This window comes from Hippichthys cyanospilos, chromosome 21, assembly GCF_059441005.1.
Source record: "Hippichthys cyanospilos isolate Australia breed blue-spotted pipefish chromosome 21, RoL_Hcya_1.0, whole genome shotgun sequence".
Lineage (NCBI taxonomy): Eukaryota > Metazoa > Chordata > Actinopteri > Syngnathiformes > Syngnathidae > Hippichthys > Hippichthys cyanospilos.
The window spans coordinates 11,757,956-11,780,315 of NC_142389.1; the positions used below are offsets into that span (position 1 = coordinate 11,757,956).

At 36.0% G+C, this 22,360-nt stretch overlaps 1 protein-coding gene across 2 annotated transcripts in view; it reads left to right on the plus strand.

Annotated features, from left to right (window-relative positions):
* The window catches only part of ctdp1 (CTD (carboxy-terminal domain, RNA polymerase II, polypeptide A) phosphatase, subunit 1), a 50,046-nt gene that overhangs the window by 16,662 nt on the left and 11,024 nt on the right, over positions 1-22,360 (plus strand). For both annotated transcript variants that reach the window (XM_088405658.1, XM_088405659.1), the window contains exon 12: positions 8,033-8,253. In XM_088405658.1, the coding sequence (XP_088261784.1) occupies positions 8,033-8,253 (221 nt within the window). The remainder of the gene's footprint in view (positions 1-8,032; positions 8,254-22,360) is intronic.

Here is a 22,360-nt window from a genome sequence, read left to right on the forward strand (position 1 = left end):
CTCTCACCTTATATGTTTGGGAGCTATTAATTTTGCTGGATCTTTGATATTTGAACAGATTTGGAAAAACACCCTAAGAAATACATTTTGATATGTGCTGCCAAGATTTATTAACTAAACATTTACCTTGACTATTTCTAAATTGTTTTAATAATAATTAAAACAGTTAGAGATAAATCCCGATCATGTGCTGGGAATTCTGAAACCACATTTTTCCAGCTGATCGGAATCCAGGAGAATCTGGTTTTATTTTTTTTCAAGTACTACAAAGCAACAACAACAAAAAAACACATCTGGAGGTACACTTAAATGGCAAAAAGACAAAAATATATACATTTTATACGATGCATCACACACATAACATCACAACACTTACCTTATGTTCCCAAAATATCCACAATAAGAGAAATCTTCAAAGTAGAGGTTGATTTTTTTTTGCATTTGTTATAGTTTTTTTTTTTTGTTTATTATACATTCATTTCATTTACAGTATTTTTTAAAATTCTGAATGCTTTTTCATTCATCAAGTTAATTTTCTTTAGTTTTTGATTGTTACACAATTTGTGTTTTTCTTTACTGACAATATATTTTTATGGTTTATTATATACAGTGATCCCCCCTATTTCGCTGTAAAGGGGGGGTGTCAACCCCCCGCAAAGTCTGAAATCCCCGATTTCCTTTCTCCTATTATTTAACATTACATTGTCCTTATTAACATTATTGTATATTCATTAAATAACTAATATTACTTAGTTTGTTGAGAATTTGTTCTCAGGACTGATTATCTGCACCAAGACTCCGGTGAGAGAGTACGCAAGTCATCACATTCAACTTCACATTTATTTTGGCTCATGTATGGTGTATCATGTAGTATCTGTTGAATAATAAATCAACAACGTTAAAGTCAGTCAACTAACATATAAACACTTAATCTATGAATTTACTGTATTTTTAGCCGACATCAGCGGGTTAGCAACAACTAACAACAACTGCTAACTATAAAGTGCAACCTCTACACAAATGAACACATAAACAGAATAAACACTCATCGCTTACTAAAGATAGGCAGTAGCGTGCGTTATCAACATAAATGACAATAAACTATAAATATGAGCTTACGTTGTCATTCACTACGTCACCGTAACAAGCCGAATGACGCACAGAGAACGTATAAACAGGAAACGGAAATGCAACGCGACCCGACAAATTAAAAGCATACATTTCAAAATAAGATAACAAACGTCACAAACTCTAACGCTTGAAGAATTCTTAACATAGTTTTTAACTAACATTACTTAGTTATTTGATAAATACAGTACTGTATAATGTAATTCTTTGCTTTTTTCAATTTTTTTCCAGTTTTGCGCATTTTTTAAATTATTTTTTTATTTTGAAAAATTTTTAATTTTTCCTGGAAAAACCTGCAAAGTATTGAGACCGCGAAGTAGGAGGGATCACTGTATAGTTTTGTTTACTGTAGATATTTTTTTCATTTGCAGTATGTTTTTGTGTATTGGTTTTTTTTTTTGTTCATCATAAATGTTTGTTTTCATGTGTGTTTTGTCATTATACTGCATGTTTTTTTTTCCATAGACAGTATTTTTGTTGTTTTTTTTCAGTGAAGTTTCAAAGCAGTAAAAACCTAATTTTCTCAAACATGCATGAACATTTTTTCTGATTTCCCTCATTTAAATGCATTTTCAAGATTCACCTTCATTGGAAAAAAAAATCTGCAAAACAACGAGGCTGCAAAAGAGTTTGTTGTGAGGGAACACTGTATATACCATAGTACAGTCTCCCAAATTTGCAACTCCTCGATTTCAATATTCAAATCCTCCTATAATTAACGTAAACTCAGGGAAATTGATTTCTTTAAAAATTGGACTCAAGATTTCCTTGTAGAGTTGTTTTTAATATATATATATATATATATATATATATATATATATATATGTATATGTATATATATATATATATATATATATATATATATATATATATATATATATATATATATATATATATATATATACACATTACCAAAAAAGGGCTTGTGACGCGCTCTACCATCAAACTTTTACCCAGTAATACGGCCCATAATCTGCATTTTTTAGTCAATGCAGATTTTTGGCACAAAGAATTTACGGTATGTGTAATAAATAATGACACTAGTGTTACTTCTATACGACCGCCGTAAATGTTAAGATGTTTACCTAAGGGTAAAAAAAAAAAAACATTTAAATAATTATCGAATTGCAGACATTTGGCAGATTATTTTCGGCAATGTTTGAAGTTTCATAATGGGGCGGTTTAATCACCCAGCCGATAAATCTGTCGGGTGCCAGTTAAGTAGTAAATATTGATGACGTGTTCATTTCAGAACTTCAACCTAAAAGTTGAGTAGAATGAAGTGTTAGACACGACACGTCAGTGTTTGTGTGACACCGCAGGACACCCTCGGAGACATGACTCATTAAACCCGCAATCACAGGAGAAGGCAGCCTAGTCATCACTCACGGTAATCCCTGCCCTTCCAGATATCGATCTCACACATCCATATTGAGGTGTAATCCTCGTTAGATGCCAAGGGACAACACGTGGGACAACACGCTTCTCTCTTCAGAAAGACCTTTGGGAAACACGTCTATCATAAAACTGCAATAAATGATTTTTGCCCCCCCTGGGAAAGTTGGCAACAAGTCATTGTTGTACTCCGGAGAGCAAAATTCATGAGATCCTTCACAATTAGAATTATAAATGAGTAAATAGTGATGTGATTTATCAGGTCAAGACAGTTGTCCTGCCCCATAGCGTCCAATTACAAGTGGTCCTGTCAGAAGGTCCAGGTAACTGGCCAGTTGCATTCATTTGTCATGGCAAAGAGCGCTCATCTGGAAGAACATATTTCAGATAAGCAAGTGCTTAGCTTTGTTTTCATTTTCTAACTTTACATTGTGTACTCGGAACACAATCTTGCTGCAATGGAAAAAAGGCCTTCCACAAACTGTTCCCATATTGTTTTAACTAGGGCTACAACTAACATTATTTTTTGTTTGGAAAATCATTTAATCTGTTCCTTATTTTCTCAGTAATTTCCATTCATTTATTCAGACCAGGATTTTTTTTCTCAACTTGACTGTGCAAAGTTTCAAAAGAAATGTAGAATCAGTTAATGGTTAGGACTGTATCATCCCAAAGAAAGGATTAAGTATGAATCAACGCGAAGAGAACAATGCTGCTTACATGGGCGACTAGAGAAAACAGATATTTACTTTTGAGATGCTGAAATTCTGAAGATCTGAACCATTTTGACTAAGTCCAAAAACTTCTTAAAGGGATAGTGTGTAAGATTTAGTTCATTTTTCATTACGAACTCCAAAAGGGGCTGCAGGTTCTGCATTTACTATTGTACATCGCTGTAACAAACATGGCTGCCTCCGGAGAAGTGCCACCTCCCATGTATTATAATTGAATGATAACTAGATAAACATGCTGTTGGTCATTAAGAACACATTCATTTGCAATCGTTTAAAATTTACAATAATTTAAGTTATTCTTTTTTACTGAAAAATTGTATAACTCTTCACAATGTACCTTTTAAATACCTTGAAATACTCTAAAATTGGGGATATGAATACCCCTCAAGGTATGTGAAAGCACTTGAGGGCGTATTGGGAAATTTTAATGGGGTTTCTGCAGGGACGTGCTGTGTAACTCATTAAACGCACCTCGGCACACGTTGTTGTCATCAGGCAGAGGCAGAAGAGCAGACGTTCACCAGACACATTTTTTCATGGAGAAGAGCTGACACCCTTGACTAATGCTTACCTAATATTATCCAATTGAGCACTTTAGTGCTAACTGTGACCGTTGGAAGTGTTTCCACACTTACAACACAACCATTAACTACATCAATTCTAACTGAAGAATGGAAGTCAATCTTTCATATGGCAGCACCCATAGACACAGCACACAATAGTCTGTTAGCTTTGAAAAGTGAGTGAAAATGCTAAATATACTGGCCCTCTAGAGGTGTCCTTTTTCAATAACGCTTGGCACTGAAAAAGTTGAAATGCTTTGCACTGGTTGGGAAGCAATTAATCATCAAAAAATGGTTGTGAAGCACTGATTTACACCGTTGCCCTTTCAAATGGTTGTTATATCACTTGAAATTTAATGTAATGCTTTTTAATGCCGTAAGAGTAACACCACATTTTTATTTTCAAATTAAGGGGAAACTAATTGGAGCTTGAAGCAATGTAATGCTAAATTGTTAGACTCCTTTTCAAAACAATGTATTGCCTTTTTATTGTTCATTATTATATTGTACATTCTCAGTCTGTCTGTATTTCTTTTGCTCAGACATTCAAATATTCTCACTCAAATATTTCCCTTCTTGGATTGTCTTTGATGTAAAACAGGCGGTTGTTGAATTAACAAGTCAGTCAGCCTTTTCCCCCTATCCAAGGTAGCAGCATGGCCTCAAGTTAACCCCAAGCTAATGAAGAACTAAGGTGTATGTTTTCTTGTCTGCCTCTCCACTTGTACATTTGATTCATCCAGCATCCCTCTGGGCGACAGATAAGCCTCGCTGTAAAAAACGCAAAGACCTTCCTCGGCGGAATCCTTGCCAACTTACTGGCTGACCGATTACCACCTCTTCATACCTCTTCACAAATGAAGTCAGTATTTCAGACAGGGGAGTGAAGCCTAGATAATCTTTCTTCAGTGGCTTTGTGAAGCTGTCCGCCTGGCAAAGACGGGGGATAGTTTTATTTCATAGTCACCTAGCGGAACAAAATTGGCACGGATAAATGGACCCTGAGTCTCATTAACTTTGACTTTGCGCTGCAGTGGTGGCTGTTAAAACTCTTTCGCTCTTACTAATGATGGTTACAGATGCCTAAGATTAAATCTTACTGGTGTGAATAAATTAACTAATTTATTGTCATTGATAAATGTCAAGAATCCATTTGAACCCTCTTGGATCTTGTTGGTCAAAGTGACCCATTTGACTTTTTTTTATTAAATAAATCCAGAAACTTTTTAAATTAACACAACAATATATTTTAAGGTTTTTGGTTGAAATTTGATTTTAAAAATTAAGTTTATTATTGAATTGAATCATAATTATACTCTCTTAAACTCTTGATTCATCTTGGCTTTGATCTAAAAAGTCTTTTAAAGTATTCCAGAGGTATTTTCCCCATTCCTCAGACAGCACTTTCCACAAATCATTTGTATTCTTAATTTCTGATTGAAAAGTTTGGCTGATTTATCTGATTGTTTTGTTGATATTTCCTTTTGCACAGCTTCATCTGGTGGATGCATAAGGGAACCCCAGACACTACTGTAGCTTCTATTCTATGTGCCTTATAATGCGGTCCGGGTTAAATATGAAAATACATTTTTAAAAATTGGCCATTCGTTGAAGGTGTACCTTAGAATTCGGTGCGCCATATGGTTCTGAAAATATGGTAGTACAGTGATCCCTCGCGACTTCGCGCCTCTTGCGCCATCAGTGCATCACAGATTTTTTTTTGGGGGGGGGCTATATTGTGGATTGACATTCGTTGATGGTTTCCTGCATGCCAGACAGACGAGGTAACGATAAATGCACTTGCCACGGACGTGCAACTATTGCAGAACACATATTTACTTAAATCTTAAATGATTAAACCTTGTACAATAACTGAACAGTTACTCCTTTCCATCTTTTGAAGTCTCGCGGCAGGGGCGTTCATATTAGCGGGGCCTGGATGTCGAATTAAATTCAAATCGGTACATAATAAAACATGATAACAATGAGAGTTTACACTTGAAATAACATTTTATTATAAAAGAAATCTTGGTAAGAGATTTTCAACGGTCCAGTGAAGGTCTTAGTTCCGTGGTTTTGGAGGAGCAAGAACAGCCTGCGAATGAGTCTTTACGAGGTGTAAAAACCAAGCGCGAGTTGTTGCGGGAGTAGATTACAACTCCTGCCCTCAATGGTCGCGCCAGGAGCCAATCGCGTGTCTTATAGAAGTGCCAATCTCCCTCTTGAAATCAAGTTTGAGTGTCTTGCTGGTCACTATAAGGTCTTTTACCAAATAACAAATGAACAGCAATGAAGGATTTCATAACAAATTTCACTTGATGCCGAGGCAGGAAATCCACTTTTACTCATATTTGTTTACAGACAATAAAATATACATTTTCTCTACTGTACTCTTTCGAAATCTATTCCCAATCATACAGTAAAACCAACTTGTCAAAAAAAAAAAAAAAAAAAAGCTGTTTGCCGAAAAGTTGCCTCAAGAGACCTCCCCAACTAGACTGCACACGCTACTATGAGATTAATCTCTGACCGGCCAGTCAATTTCTTAGAGAGAGAGAGAGAACATTTCACCTCAGTCACAGTTTGACTGCAGTGCATTTACAGCCAAAGGCCAGCAGACTCTAAACTAGCTTTTGGATGGGGAGCTTTGAAAAGCTTCTCCTGCACTTTGTGTGGCCTTTGATTATAGCCGGGAAATGGATGCAGCGGGAACTTTGCCGCATTACATCTTGCAATTGTTCGTACTTCCATTTTTAGCAAAGGTCAAATGAGCCATGGCCATTTTTAAAATTGTGGTAATCCAGAGCACATGACTGCATCTGCTGCGGCTCACAGTCCAATAGCATTATGATTATAAATCATAGCTTGCGGCAGTGTGTACGTAGATTATTAACAAAGTTTCTGCACATATTAGGAAATCTAATTTTATGCTTTTTCATGCCCTGTTAGGAACGCATGGTTTTTCCTTTCAAATTAAGAGCAAATTAATTGGAACAATAAAGAACCGGTATGCTGAAAATTTTACATAATGCAAAATGTATGCTTTTATTTTCAGCATTTTTTCATCCCAAATTGCTGGTTCGGAGGTACTTGGTTGAACAAAATATATCACATCATCGAAAAATAGTTGCAAACCACTGGATTGGATCACTTGGAAATAGAAAAAAAATAATAGAAAAACGCACCTATAGCCAACATATGAAAACAGAACAAAAGAAAAATATAGGGCTGTGCGAGTGCCAAACGATGTATTCGTACTAGGCAGATAGATGGCCTTTTTTCAATGTTTTGGTCTTGCATTGGAAGTTGATACTTGGAGCAGCTGCTTTCACAAACTACGGTAATTAAATTTAATTAAATTAAAAATATGATAAATATTGTATAATTATTGTATTTATATTATTATATTATATTATATATAATATACAAAAATTGCAGTAAAGATACACTTTAGAATATTTAAAAAGTTACCATTAATTTCATGAATTTTTATGGTTTTCATGAAGGAAAATGCAATATTGCAATAGATATGTTTCTAAACATAGGTGGAAGATTTTGCTTTTTAATCCTCAAACTTTCCTTCCTTAAATCTTAAAACAACACACAACACTATGTTCCGCGTTGTACATTTTTCAAAGAGAACATTAAAGTTAAATAGAAATGTGCCTTCAAATCTCGGCTCACATTAAAGTCTCATAAAGGCGCCAACTGACATTGGTATGTACGAAAAACCACTTTGCTTTTTCATTAAGAGCCATTTGGAATTATGCAGCAGCAGATTTACTGACTTCCTACTGGGAATTCAAAATGGCTTTCTCGCCATAAAAATAGTCCGATATGACTTTTCCAAGCTAAATGAACGGAACCTCATCCTGTGTCGTGTAACGACGCATTTATTCACCGATAAAGATTTACAACACTCAACTCTGATTTATCATGATTTTTTTTTTTTTTTGTCACGGTCACGGCATGTGACTGCCACCAGTCAATGACAGGCCGATTGTCAATGCATCACTGAGAGGGAATTGATCGTAAGCCATCTGCACGAAAGTGATTGACCTTGTAGCACTTACAGAACAAGGTCTCTAGTTAGGAGCCTCAATTCTAATGAAAGTGTTCCTGCCACAAACAAAACCGTCAGTTGGTGATCCACATGCACTAAGTGTCATTACTGAGTCCGGGAAGTCAGAATCTTCTTGTCTTGTTGAATAGGTGGATGACATCTTGGGCGAAGAGAGCGACAACGAGAGCGAAGGGCGAGGGAAAGAGAAAGCCGGTAATGAGGAGGCGGAGGATGAGGAGGAACAGCAACGGCAAGAGGAGCAGCGGCAACAGCAAGGAACCGAACCACTGGCAGGAGTGGTGATGCTTGGAGTGGACGACCCGGTTCTGACCAGGGCAGCTGAGGCCAACCCGCTGGTTGCAGAGTCCAGGTGAGACACATGACCCTAATGTGTTAAATGAATACAGAGACAGCGCAAATATTGTTCGCAGTTTTTCTCCTAAATGCCACGCAAGATTTTTAAAAGTGAAAACTTGACTTCCCTTGCTTTTCAACAAAGAAATAATTCTACTGTCCCCCACCTTAAACGTTTACGTTACTTTTTCTGTACAATTGAATACCTTTTAATAACAAAATGTTCCACCTGCTATCCAACAAAAATGAGATTACATGTGGTCAAGCCTCAAGTAAGCACCAATCACAGCTCACCTGTCTTCTGGGCTTGGTCATGTGATATTCACAAGCTGAGCTGTGATTGGTTGTTACCATTGCCTCAAACACATGATGTCACTTTCTGTTGACAGCAAGTCGGAAAATGTGTTTTTAAAGGTGTGAACGTATACGAAAAATGACTTTGCCATCAAATTAAGTACAGGCAAAATTTTACTGCATAAAATGGTTAATAAATTTAGTATCCCTTTAAAGATACTGTAGAACTAAAATATCTCAAACTAAAAATATGTCAAACATTTATATCTTGAATTACTGTTTTTAAGTTGTGAGTGTGTGTGTTGTTTTTTTTATTTTTTATTTTTTTACAGCATATTCGTTGATTTTATTTCTTTTGGTGGCAGTGGATTTTTTCTGCTTTCATTTGCATAAAAATGTTCAATCCATCCTGTGACATTTTTCAATATGGAAAAAGTCCTGTTTTTTAATAAAGGGCTGGAATTTAGAGACTGTTTTTTTATATCCTATTTATTGACAAACTAATGGACAGATTAATCAACTACTTAGATATTCATCAGTAGCAGCCTTACTCTACCTTCAGCTGTGTTTAAAAAAAGAATAATTATATTAATTATGCCTTGTAGCCTTTATGTGTGGTTCACTGGCACAAATACTACTTAAAAAAAGGGAATCATGATCCTGTGGGAAGTTAGGGAGTCACATTTGAGCCTTTTAGGCATTTATTAATACTAGCATTGAGAGAGAACTAAAAGCGTGTTGTGCAAATACAGTCAATCTTTAATATGCCCATTTCTCAAAAAGTGTGAACAAACACGTTCTTCAGTTCTTGTACACTGTAACTTACATAACCGCTCTTACATAAATTTACATGGCTCAGTTAATTAGCTAGGCTAGGTTCAGATCAGAACCACTTTTAAGTTAATGCCAGAATGTTTAATGAGTTAACGATGATGTCGTAGCATCACAGAAAGATCATCCAATCAGATCCCTCGACTGCTTACTGCCCTCACGAGGCCTGCTCCCTGAAAAGTGTTATGATATGCTACTTCATTTTATATATATATATATATATATATATATATATATATATATATATATATATATATATATATATATATATATATATAATAAACTAAATATAATATGAATCCATGTGAATATTCTCTCCAAGAAATATTTTATTCATCATTATTTTATTCATCATTAAAGATACCACTTCCCCTTTTGTCTTTGCACTCTTTTCATTGAGCCTTTTCATTTGTGCTGAAAGCACCTTAGTTTTTCTAGAGATGAAATCATCTGATTTTCCTTGCCCTCAATATTTGCCATGACGATTTAAAAAAAAAAAAAAAAACACGGCTTAATCAGTAAGCCTGGGCTGGAACCAGACTGAGTGGTCCGCTGCCATGGCGACACGTCCAAACAGACATCAGACATTTCTCAGCAAGCAAGAGAGTCCTTTATTGCTGAAGGACATTTTGGTTCATTTTCAGTCTGCAGGTATCGTTTTGGTCAGATTGCATTTTCCCGGTGTGCATATGTAATTCGGCCAGCGCATACTGAACATTGTCAACAGGTCTTCACAGATATGACACCGTGCAGCTTGGGCCGAGAAATTGTCAAATTTGCATACACCTCTTAATCTTTTTGAATATACTTTTCTTTGGTCAGATATTTACATCCATTTCCTTGACTAACAGACCTTAAAGTATTCCTTATGGTAGCCATTAATTCAGGTCGTACTCCTCAACAAGGTGTGGAGTGGTTCTGTCTATTCAGGTTCTGCATCTGTTGCTAAGATACCGGATGTGTGTGTTCTTACCACACTTGTCTGCCCTGCTCCCGTTGATGACAATAATTATGCTGTCATATTCTGCTTCTTGTCATTTTAGTGACAATGATCATCTACAATTCTCACCTTGTGTTGTAAATAGTTTTGTGTAATTAGATTCATAAGATTTTCTGCCAGAATGACCTCGCACCAGAGATTATTTTCAGTATAATTTTCCCAATCCCCTCATGTAGCTCCCAAGCATGATATTTCATTTTAAAATAATAAAATCTACCTGACAGTTGGAAGTTTCAATCTGTTTACCTTTGAAGTTTATTAAATTGCATTTTACTCCCCAAAAGTGTGCCTAGAGGGACTTGGCAACGAAGCAACTGGTCTGGTTTGAGGCTGGTCTAATTGATGTCTTAAAAAAAAAAAAAAAGCGGTTGGCCAAGCCTGATTAAGCGGCCCAAATTGACAGCCAAATAAAAACATGCAAGGACACTTGGGAACTCAAATAGTCTCTAATGAATTGTGAGGGTAAACTCTTATATTCCTGTCTTTTGCAATTAGATACTAAAGTTCCATGTGGAATGTGACAATAAGCGAAAGCCTTGTATTTTTATAAAAATCAAGTAGATGTTTCTGGAGACCAATGTTTTCGTATCCACTGCAACATAATATGGAACAAAATACTTTGTTGAATACTGGTTTCCCCATCGGAAATAACAGAAAGTGAAATAGTCAAGTTAAACCTTAGCTGTCATAAAATATTTATTGACTCAGTCTTATGCATTGTTTTAACATCTAAATGAAAAAGTCATAAAATTTTGATAAATGAAACACGTTAATGTAACTTGATAAAAACTGCTCTACCAGTTTGGAATAAAAGCTGCACCGAATTGCCATTGGAGATATCACAAGCATATTCTTTAAAGGGACAATGTACCCCGCCATGTAATATAATTAAATGATAACTAACCTTACGTTTGTATTTAAAACATATTGTTGGCCATTAAGAACACATTTATTTGCAAGTTTGAAAATGTGTGACTAGCTGTCCACCTTAATTGATTTGTAATTGTCTGTAGATAAACACAAGATGACAACAAAGCTCTTAAACCTGTTCACTGCCAGCCCAGTTAAAATGGAACTTTGACATCTACAGCCGAGATTTCAATGTAGTAACTTGGTATTAAGATGTATGCAAATTGTGGCAAATCACTGTTTTTACATTTGATAACAGCGCAGGAGACTTTGCAGCTGATAGGTTGAATCTCACGTAGCTCCAGAAGTGCCTTCACATACAGTACCCGCATTCAACTGCAGGTGTAAATATGATGAGTTGACAATGTAATTACATTGTTATCGCCTTCATACAGGCCCACTGAGAGAAACCATGACACCGTATCCTGTAGGACGTATAAATAGTAACTGCTAGCCACTTTTCATGCAAACTTTTAGTCTTTTTTTTCTCCCAGAATTTTGCTCAGTTTCCAAACGGCACGACCCGCAAGGCATTCAAATTTTGACGTGACACTGAAAAAAATCCATTCTTGTTATATACATAATTGGACCCTCGCATTGCTGTTGTCAAGCGTCGTCTCGCCAAATTTCCTGCCTCTGTGGCCACGCATTTATTCCGAGTGACGGGCAGTCGCCCCCTCTCCCGTCATCGCGGCTGTCCCCAACGTATTTGACTTGGGATGTAAGGTGTGAAGCCGCGAGCCTTCATGCTTGTTCTAACCTCTCAGTGGCATGAAGGTGATGAAGGCGGGTACTGGTTCGTTAAGGTCTGTGCTCAGCTTGTCAGACAGCCAGGTGTGAAATTCAAAAATGTGTTTCATCTTTCCGTGCCGCTCGTCGTTTAAAAAAAAAAAGTGGTTTTGTGTCTGTTGTGGGGATGTATGCGCCTCTAGCTCACCTTATCCCGCCTCTGCTATCTCTGAGCTCTCTGATGGATTTGAGGGAAGATAAACAGCCAGCACCTGCATTATATATTCTCTCTACCAATATTGCCTTTGAGCGTGTCTGATGTATTTTTTAGACTGTGTCATCCTGCAGTGTAACTAAGCCTGAGTGGAACTGTGCTGAATGCTTACTGGTGACTGGAGGATAAGTGATACGGAAAAGGGATGAAAGCACCATTAGAAAACATCCAACTTTACAAAAGTGATAATGACGTTTTTATTCAAATTGTCATTTTACGAGGAACAATTTGCCACCCCATATAGTTAAAGCAAATTGAAAAAAAAACAAACCACACACTAATAATGAAATGTTTACATGCACAAGATTCAAGTCAGTCTGGCAACAATGCATTTTTGGCTTGATTAGTTGTGGATTTTACAACAATTATGCAACTAGGATGTGGTTACTGCGTGTTAGCATGTGTTTGACAGTGTAGTTGTTTCAAAACATTTGACGGGCATTGTACATTTTAAAATTTGAAAATGGAGTGCAATATTATTACACAGAAATATTTTTGCAATCTTCTTTTAATTCAATTACTGTCAGCCCAAATAAAATGTTTTTTTTCTTAACGTCTGGGTGTCCGAGGATTTTTCACACGCCTGGCCTTATTATGACCCAACCTGGGCTGACTTCGAAAGGGTCAAATCATTGTCAAATATATATATATTTTACTTTCAACCCCTCAAAATGTTGAGTTTCATTAACCCATAAAAATACATATTTAGAAGCATTACAGTTTTTGCTAAGAAAAAAAAATGCTTAAATTATTGTATAAATTTTGTTCAACTTTATAATTGTGTCCCACTCAGAAGTGATCCGTCTCAAACAAAGCCAATTGGCAAAAGATAAGAAAGTGAAAGGCGGGGCTAATACTTTTGCAAGCCTGTATAGTTGTCTGCTGCCAGCCCAGTAAATATGACATTTGGCAGTTACCTTATATTCATGAATGAGTTAAAATAGAGTTCCCCAAATGTGAACAGTATGTTTTCTTTTCAAATTAAGAACAATTGAATTGGAACATGAACTTAGAGCGAAAAGTGACACATTTGCTAATAGTTTTATTCTGATATGAAATGGCTGGTGAGTCACACATAAATCACGATGTTACACAATCTGTCTTCTGAAGTTTCTGAATAAAACACACTTGGAATTCCACTACAAATATAGTTTAAAAAAATGTGTGAACTAGACTTACAGTAGATGGCTTCACGTTGGGGTTACTTAGCTGAGAAAAAGAAATATTTCACTCGGAGTGCATCATTGAAAAGGATGCAACTTTTCATAGCAAACTGCTTTGCCGCTTTTTGTTCATTGAACAGTGGATCCAGGGTCACTTTTTCTGCCACAGACAGCTAACGGACACTTTTATTTCTTTTTGTGTTTATCAGTGATCATCTTGAACTCATTTCTGTTTCAGAAAAAATGTTTTAGCCTGAAAACACTATTCTTAAATTGACAATATGTATCATTAGTGCTTTGCAGTAAATGGCACACAGGGGCAATTTTCACTTTGTGCTAGATGTTCCACTGTTGTTGAAGTCTGCAAAAGAAGAAGGAAAAAAAAAAAAAACGTATACGATTTGTTCCAACCCATGCGTCTGTAAGCGTGGCTGTTATAAGTGCTGATTCAGCATTATTAGCTATACATGTTAGATGAATTATTAAAGCACATGAAAAAAATTATTATATGCAGTCACGCATAGTCATGAGATTGCCCATAGCAACACTTTCAAAGCAGAGCAGCCTGGAAGCACATTCGTGTTGATTTGATTTGTCCATCAATTTCGTTTTCTCGTGAACCACTCGTCTTGTCGGCCCGCATTTTGTAAATCCTTCGGAATCCTAATTTGCTTTTTTTTTTCTTCTTCTTCTACAATCTGTTGTTACATGACCCCGAAGTTAAGAGAAGCCCAATCCATTCTGCTGAGTCCACAGGGTGCCGGGTCCCTCCTTCAGTGTAAAAGAGCACCTTATTTTCTCAGGGAAAAAAAAAAAATACAGGGTTGCACAATAGTATTCCCAGACGGTTCCCTAATAGTACCAATATCCCTCCTTGGTGGAGATTTAGTCCTGGGCTGCTGATGAAACTACGGTGGTACCAATTTCTCGTCGGGTTATTGTTGCTGTGGTCCTAGAACAAAATTGATTTTCTTTTTTAAGGGAGACAGAAAAAGCATTTTCCAGCATTTTTATTTTTTCTTATCTTTGTTACCAAACTTTGTGAGAAGCCAGGCTGCAAATCACTTGTCATGTGACTGAAAGGGAGGATTTCTAGGCACCATTTTGTCAAACTGCATTTGCGTCGGGCAATTACGATTGGGGATAATAACAGTCACTGCTCCTTATTAAATTTCAATGTGTGAGTATTGTTGCTAAGTAAAGATATCCAACCTCGACAGGCCTTATTATAAGGTATCGACACTCGTTGAGGCTGCTGATATCAGCCGATGATACTAAAAACACAGATGCCTAGTAAGCTCTGGTAAGGTAAAATCATCATCTCCACCAGCAACTAACACTTATTTTAGTAAACAATTAGCTCCTTCTATCCCATATGGTAAATATGGCTGGTGAACTAAAAAGGATTAATTAAGTATTAATTACTTTAGGTAATTAAAGTTTTAATTGGAGTAATTGGTACCATTCCCTTTAGGTACCTACCTGTGAGCAGTTGAAATTCAACAATAGAGTCATGATTGGGAAAAAACAAAACCAAAAAAAACCAACTGATAATACTGGGAAACAGAAGGAAAATCACAAGGAAGAAAACCTACTGAAGTAAGCTTTTACTTTAGATACTGGGCGTGGTTTGGTCCTAACATTAGAAAAAAGGGCAAAAACTTTGTTGTTGATTTTTTTTTTTTTGTCAAAGTAAAAGCAGTTGTTTACAGTTTTTTTTTATTCGACACAAACAAATCTGCATATATGGGGGCAACAGAAATAGGAAAATATTTACTGGTGAGAGGCTGAAATTCCTATTTTATATTAAACTATGGCTCAAAATGATGAATCAGTTAAATCAATTTAATAATCAATTATTTAATAAATAATCGATACACAGCTTCTGTCTGCATCGGAAATCTCTATTCACATTTTTGTGTCATAGCGTTAGAAGAAAACTATCAAAAATAGTAGTAGTATCAGTACTTAGTATCGGCGAGTAGACAAAGAGTCTTTACGGTATGAAACGTCCCTATTAAATTGTACTTCTTGCTGACAAGCTCATGAAGCCAACATGTTTCAAAAACATATTTTCTGTCGCCAAGAATGACTTCAAAGATCCAAAGAATACCTTTTCAGAATAAGAACCCTAACAACAAACTGCGGCCATTGTTCTTGTTGTTTTGTTCCACAAACTGCATGTTCGCCAATAAATATTCATCATCGGTGCGACACAATGGCGACTTCAAATCTTCTGCATGACAGGCAGCTATTAAAGCTGCACTGTACATTCCACAAGATCACATTCAATTCTACTTTTGTTGTTTTTCCCTGCACGTCGTACAGTCGACTGCTCGTCTTGGTCCCAATACGTTCCATTTCCTGGTTCAAAGGTCATCAGCACATTTTCGATCCCGTTTGATGAAGCTAGGTTTATTCGGCGCATTCAGTGTTTCATCGCAGTGAATAAATCAAATCTTCTTTGAGGATGTTAATATTCTGGTAGGAGTCACTCATTTATTTTGATAGGTAATTTGGATGCAATTAGATTCCCTAGAATGTAAATCCATAATTGGAAACCCTATCACTGTTTCAGCAGCAACCCCAAGCAGCACGCTTGATTGTAAATTGCTCGTCAGCATTGTTTTTCTCTAATGGAATAATACGCTCTCGCCCACTATAAATTCTCCACTTCTCAATAAACATCGCAAAAGTAGTAAATCACCGTACTTTGCTTTGATCACCTAATCAGCTGCTGGCTCAATTGCTGGGATCGCCTCAAAATGAGCTGGCCAAGCCTTTGAAACGTAGCAGCGCCCCGGAACGAAAATTCAATTATTGAAATGTCGCAGCTTATCTGACAAACACTCTCGGTCGCCTTTTGATCACGGTTTGCTTTTGACACACATGAATGTTAAAAATCAAAATATAGGTCTTCTTGTGGAGAAAATTGCACCCATTTTCTTCTTCTTTTTTTTTTCTTTCATTTTTTCCCGTTATAAACATACGCCTCTTTTTTGCTTTTCGCTATTCCAGTTGACATTTCAACACTGTCATTATTTCCATTTGATATGAAAAAATATTGTTTAATGACCGAAACGTTCAATTGCTGTGTCATTTAGATGTTGGTTTCCATTACCCTTGTGAATATTTTTTTTTAAACCAGACAGGCACAATTATTTAGCTTCATTTCACTCAATGAATGAATGAGGGGGTTATTTTGATCATATATACTGTATATAAAAATGTATAGTTTGTACATACAAAAAATAAGATCAAATTGAAAATAAAGCCAAACCTAACAAAAACGTACTCTTTTCGAAAAGGCGTAGGAAAAAGTAGAAATACTCTTTTCTTTCATTTCCTACCTCTACTGATTCAATCACAAAGACACAGTTGTGTGTGTTTTGGTTTCTTTTTTTTTTTTTTTTTTTGAGTCCAGAAATTCAAACCCCGGTTTTTATATTTGTCTTTATTTTTTTCTTTAGGATGTTGGCTTAAGGATTGTCTAAAAAATAGCTGGTGATGATTGAAGTACTAAAATAATCAATTACCGCATTTTCCGCACTATAAGGCGCACCGGATTATAAGGCGCACCCCCAATTAATGGCATATTTGAAAACTGTTTCCATATATAAGGCGCACCTGATTAGAAAGCGCACCCTCAATTAATGACATTTTAAAACCTTTTCAATCACAATATAGTAATACTCAAAGTAATAACAATAAGAACTCAAATGATAACTCTAAACTCTCAATAGCATATTAACTCAATGTCAATATGACCAACCTTGTTCAGCTGTAAACACACAAAAGAAACAGGTAAAGCTTACTTTATCACTTCATTCCCAATCTACGAATCCCAATCTCAATATTGATCCATATATAAGGCGCACCTGATTATAAAGCGCACCATCAGCTTTTTAAAAGAATGAAGGCTTTTAGGTGCGCCTCTTACTGAGGAAAATGGTACTTTAGGTAATTAAGCATTGAAGTAATGGTCTTGAGGTACTAAAGTAACCTCCAAGAAATTCTTTCCTTTAATATTCATTACCAAGTGTAATCAATTACTGTAGTATTTAAATACTCAAAGCAATTGATTAGTCCCGTAAAACGTAACAGTAAGTGACCCTTTAGGTACCTGCATACTGAAGCAATGGATTTCCTTTGTGCCTATTACTCAATCTAATCAATTACTATAATGCTTAGCTTTTTATAGCAAATATGTTAAACTTAATTTAACCAATTCTTTATTGAGCCCTGTTTTTTGCTAAAATATAAGTATTTGTAGAAAAAAATAAAGCATCGTTCAGCCTGTATGGTCAAGGTAAATAGGAAGTCATTTAATTAAAGATTAAATTAAAGATTACCAACTGAAAAGCAAACATCCAATATTGATATTGGCCCGATATTCTAAAATTTCTGATGATAAAACTCAAATACAAGCAGTCCATTCCAGACTCCGCTCAATTCGAAAAAGCTTAATTGCACACCTTCACTATAACATGCACCAAATTATTAGTCGTGCTGTTGATTTGTTAGAACATTAAAGAAATTCAGGCGCTCGTATAGACCAACAAATACGGAACATACTGCATGTTAAATAAAAAAAAAAAAAAAGTAAAGCTCCTTTTTCTGTCTGCGTCTCATTTGGGTCATGAGAAATGGAAAATGAAGTCATTACCTCTCCATAAGTTAGACACCCTTGGAGTTTTCTAATTAGATCCACCCTTTTGTGAGTAATTGTTTTTATAGATTTCCTGATACCCCAAAGACTGCTCTACCGGCGTTTCCTTCGTGTTTGTTCAAATGATTGCATCGGATTCATGAGAGCTTCGGTCGACTGGCTGACAGGACTTTGTTCTTTTTTTGAATGCCGAACACCCATGCGTGTTATCTTCTATATATGATGAGCTAGCGTGAAACCCCAAACAGTCTAATTGATTCTTGTATATGGCGTAAAACATACATAAACGCATGGGGCTGTATTGATTGTGGCTTATGCACTGTCAGAGCGCTCTCTGTTCGATTGCGCTCCGTAATTATAAAATGTGGCAGGGTTTAAGCCGGAACGAGCGACAAAGCAAGCGTGTCCTACTGCCACGCTTTGCAAAGGTTCTATTTGGAAAGGGTGCTGCTTGAAAGGAGAATTCCAGCTTTGTTTGTCTTTTAAAGGTTCCCCGTCACATGGATTATGGGAATAATGTTAATATAATGTGAGTGCCGCCAATACGGATGTGTTGAGTGCTTTTGATGAACTAAGGGGGGAAAAAATGGCAATCACCATCGTGTCTTGATCATTCTCGAGTTGTTACCACATTTCTCATCAATCAAAAAACGGGAAATTGAATGCCATCGGTTCTAAACTTGAATCTCTTTGTTTTTGTTTTGTTTTTTTTTCGGGGGAGGGGGCTCCTAATACATTTTACTTGTTTTTTGTAGCTTGTTGGTTGTGTACATTTAATATTTTAGCTTACCATTGAACTTTGATTATTTGATTTGGTTTCATGTCACAGTTTTTAAAAGTCAAATTACAAAATGTACAACCTGTACCTTTTTTGTTTATTATTTTCATAAACCTTTCCTTCAAGTGCCACATTTGGCAATACATTTGTTCATTTATGTTAATGTTGTTCAACTCTCAAAATGAGCATTTTTTACAATGGTTAATTGTCACTAGCACCTTTCACACACTATCAGTGGTTAGCTTATATATAGCTTGTATGTGTGTGTGTATGTGTGTACACATACATATTTTATATATATATATATATATATATATATATATATATATATATATATATATATATATATATATATATATATATATATATATATATATATATATATATATGTGTATATGTGTATGTATATATATATATGTGTATATGTGTATGTATATATATTACTGTCCAAAATATTAAAAGCACAACATTACTATTAATCATAAAACATTAACATCAGTAATAATCACAAGATGTTTCGTTTTTCATTTATTAAAAAAAATCAACTCATTATTATACTTTTATAATTTTATACAACATCATCTCGCAGGCTGGATTAAACACATTTTGTAGAATAGAACTGGCCCACTGGCCATATGTTTGACACCACTGGTTTAGCCAAACCTTTAACCTGTATAAATGCTTTAAAAAAACAAGTTAACATTGCTTTTTCCTTGTGTCAATGTTAAAAAGGATAGTTTAAGGTATACTTACACAATGTTCATAAATAATAGCCTTATTTATAGTCAGTGTGGCAAGTGTCTTTGTGTGTGTGTGTGTGATTACTTCAGTGCTTTGGTACTTGATTGCATACAGTAATCTACTACTTTAGTACTTGGTTACATAATATAATCACTTAATTTAGTGGTTATTCTCCCAAAGTAATTGATTTCTTTATTAACAGCCACATTTAAACTCTCCTCTAGCCAAACATTTGGGGGGGGGGGGATCGAAAGCCTTTGTCAACCTATTCTTTCCCAGGTGTGCGAAACAGGGCAATCAAGGCAGCCTCCACTCGATGTTCTAGACGCTCAGCCATGCGTGCGAGGCAGCAAAGTACAAAAAATGCTGAGGCAGGATTTTAATTTATGAAAAGTAAAGGAAAAAAGGAATACGTGAGTAGCAATACCGAAACTGCAAGTAATGTGAGCCATTTTATTTTCTTCTCCTTGGTCCGTGCCTTCAAACTGCTTGCCTAAGCAATTTTTTTTCCTATTGCTCGGTTATAGCTCAATTTGACTCCCCTGGGAACGACAGCCTCTTCGGAGCTGTTGTTTATCGCTACACATCGAAAAGTGGTTTAAAAAGAGTCTCTGGATAATGCATAATAAGGTTTGGTTTGAAATGTGTCAAACTCACATTTACCCAAGTCAGTCTTGTGAGCAAAATATCTTTGGGAAATGTTCATCCATTTAGATCTGATCATATTTTTTTATATCCCTATCCCGAAGGTTGACGAGAAGTTTACATGAAAGTTCAAACAAAATCTACAAGTAGTTGACATCAATTGACGTCGTCGGTGCTCCTTGGTAGATTCCCGTTGACGTACTTCTACGTCACTGGCACTCAAAGTGTTAACAAAAGGTTCTTGAAGTGCAAAAGTTAAGTGCCAACTAATCTTTTATTAACTTAATAGTAAATGCTGATAATCGATTAACCCTTCATAACCTCTTGAGCCTATTCATTTGTGTCCACTGTATTGGACTTTGGTTTTGGCTTAATATTTTTGAGTCGTTAGAGCTACTGTAGTAAATCCGAGTGTGCTCAATATAGGACATTCTTGCCTTTCCATTGATGTGTGCGTTTGAGTGGTATCCAATTCACTTTGCTGGCTTGCTGAGGCAAAAATTGATAAAATGTATAGTGGACACAAATGCTGTACTTTTTTGTATTTAAAACGGTCCAAATTTTCTGAACGCAAGATGAAAAATGTTTACATCGTCCATATTGCTTGGGTTTTTGTTAGGTTAAAAACATTTTTGTATTTACTTTGAAAAACAATGCTAAACAATTTTACCTATTTTCCAACACGACACAGATCAAAGCAGTAATGGAAACATAATTTGTTTTTTGCACTTCCAATTTGAAACAATATCCAGTTTTGAATAGAGGTTTGACAACCGAAACTTTATTTTTTAATATCGGATTTTGTCAATCTGCAAAATAATTGACAGATTAAGTGATTATTCAAATAATGGCGATCGTATGAGTCAATTACCTTTTTCGCTTGCTCGCTCAGGAAAAATGGACGTCTATCGCCGTGGCAGTGGATGAGTTAAGTACATACCGACTATTTTGTTTTACTCTAATGCCTTTATTAGGACAAATTAAACATAATATTGCTCATAGGTGAGAATATGATGTACGCTTTCTGATTGTCCGTTTTCCCAAAATCAGCCGGGGTAGACTCCAGCCCGCTAATGACTTGGATGAATGTAAGCAGTTTATAAAATAGATGAATGGATGCATAGTGCATTGCTAATGTCGATTTTGGCCGGCTGCAACTCAACATATCGACTTTTAATCAAGCCCTCGCTAAAAGAGATGCCATCTTCTTTCTAATTACCCAAATCGCACCTTTAAGCGTTATTGATCGGGAAGCATCCAGCGCCGTCTGCGTTCGCCGCTTCCAATTTCAACTCATATGACTGACTATAACTCACATGTCAGTAGAACTGCATGTCGGAATTGAGACTCCTCGTTAGGAGTACCTCATTAGCGGCCACCTTTTGGCGGCGGGGCAATTAGCGCCATGCGGAGGTTACGCTTTTAGCACAGTGCTCTCCGCCCACTCAAATGGCTGATGAGGAGGGCATGGAAGATTATCAAAGTAAGTTGTTCTGTGGCTTTTTTTTTTCATGTTAGGAATCATGTTCAAAAACACATTCGCCTTTTAATTATCATTTCCGGATGAAGTGATAGCTTTGTATACGGGCTTCACAGCGCATAATAAATTCAACAGATGAATTTGCCTTGTTAATTAAAGTCCTCCTTGTGCATCCCTTCGCTCGGACGTTCCTACTTTTACTTTCAAATCGCACTCTTAGAAGGCTCCGAGTACATTTTCGGAGTGGCAACAGATAATGGGAAATCCGAACATGAGGGTACATCTGCAATACATTTTTACAGATAATGAACTCATACTATCCCAAAGATGTACTTTTAGTCATTTATTTATTTATTTTTTCATTTTTTTTTCTTTTACATATTTTTCAAGTCTTAGGCTAAAAGTCCTAAAAGATCTAAAAATGGCTGGTAGGTTCTAAAGTAGTCAAGTACTTTAAGTAATTCAGTACCAAAGTAATGGATTACTTTGGTCAGGTACTCAGTAATTGAGTACCTTTTTATTACCTAAAGTAATCACTTAAGTAATACATGATATCAATTATTAAAGTGATTATTCAGGTATTAAAGTATAGTGCACCCGCACTTTACAA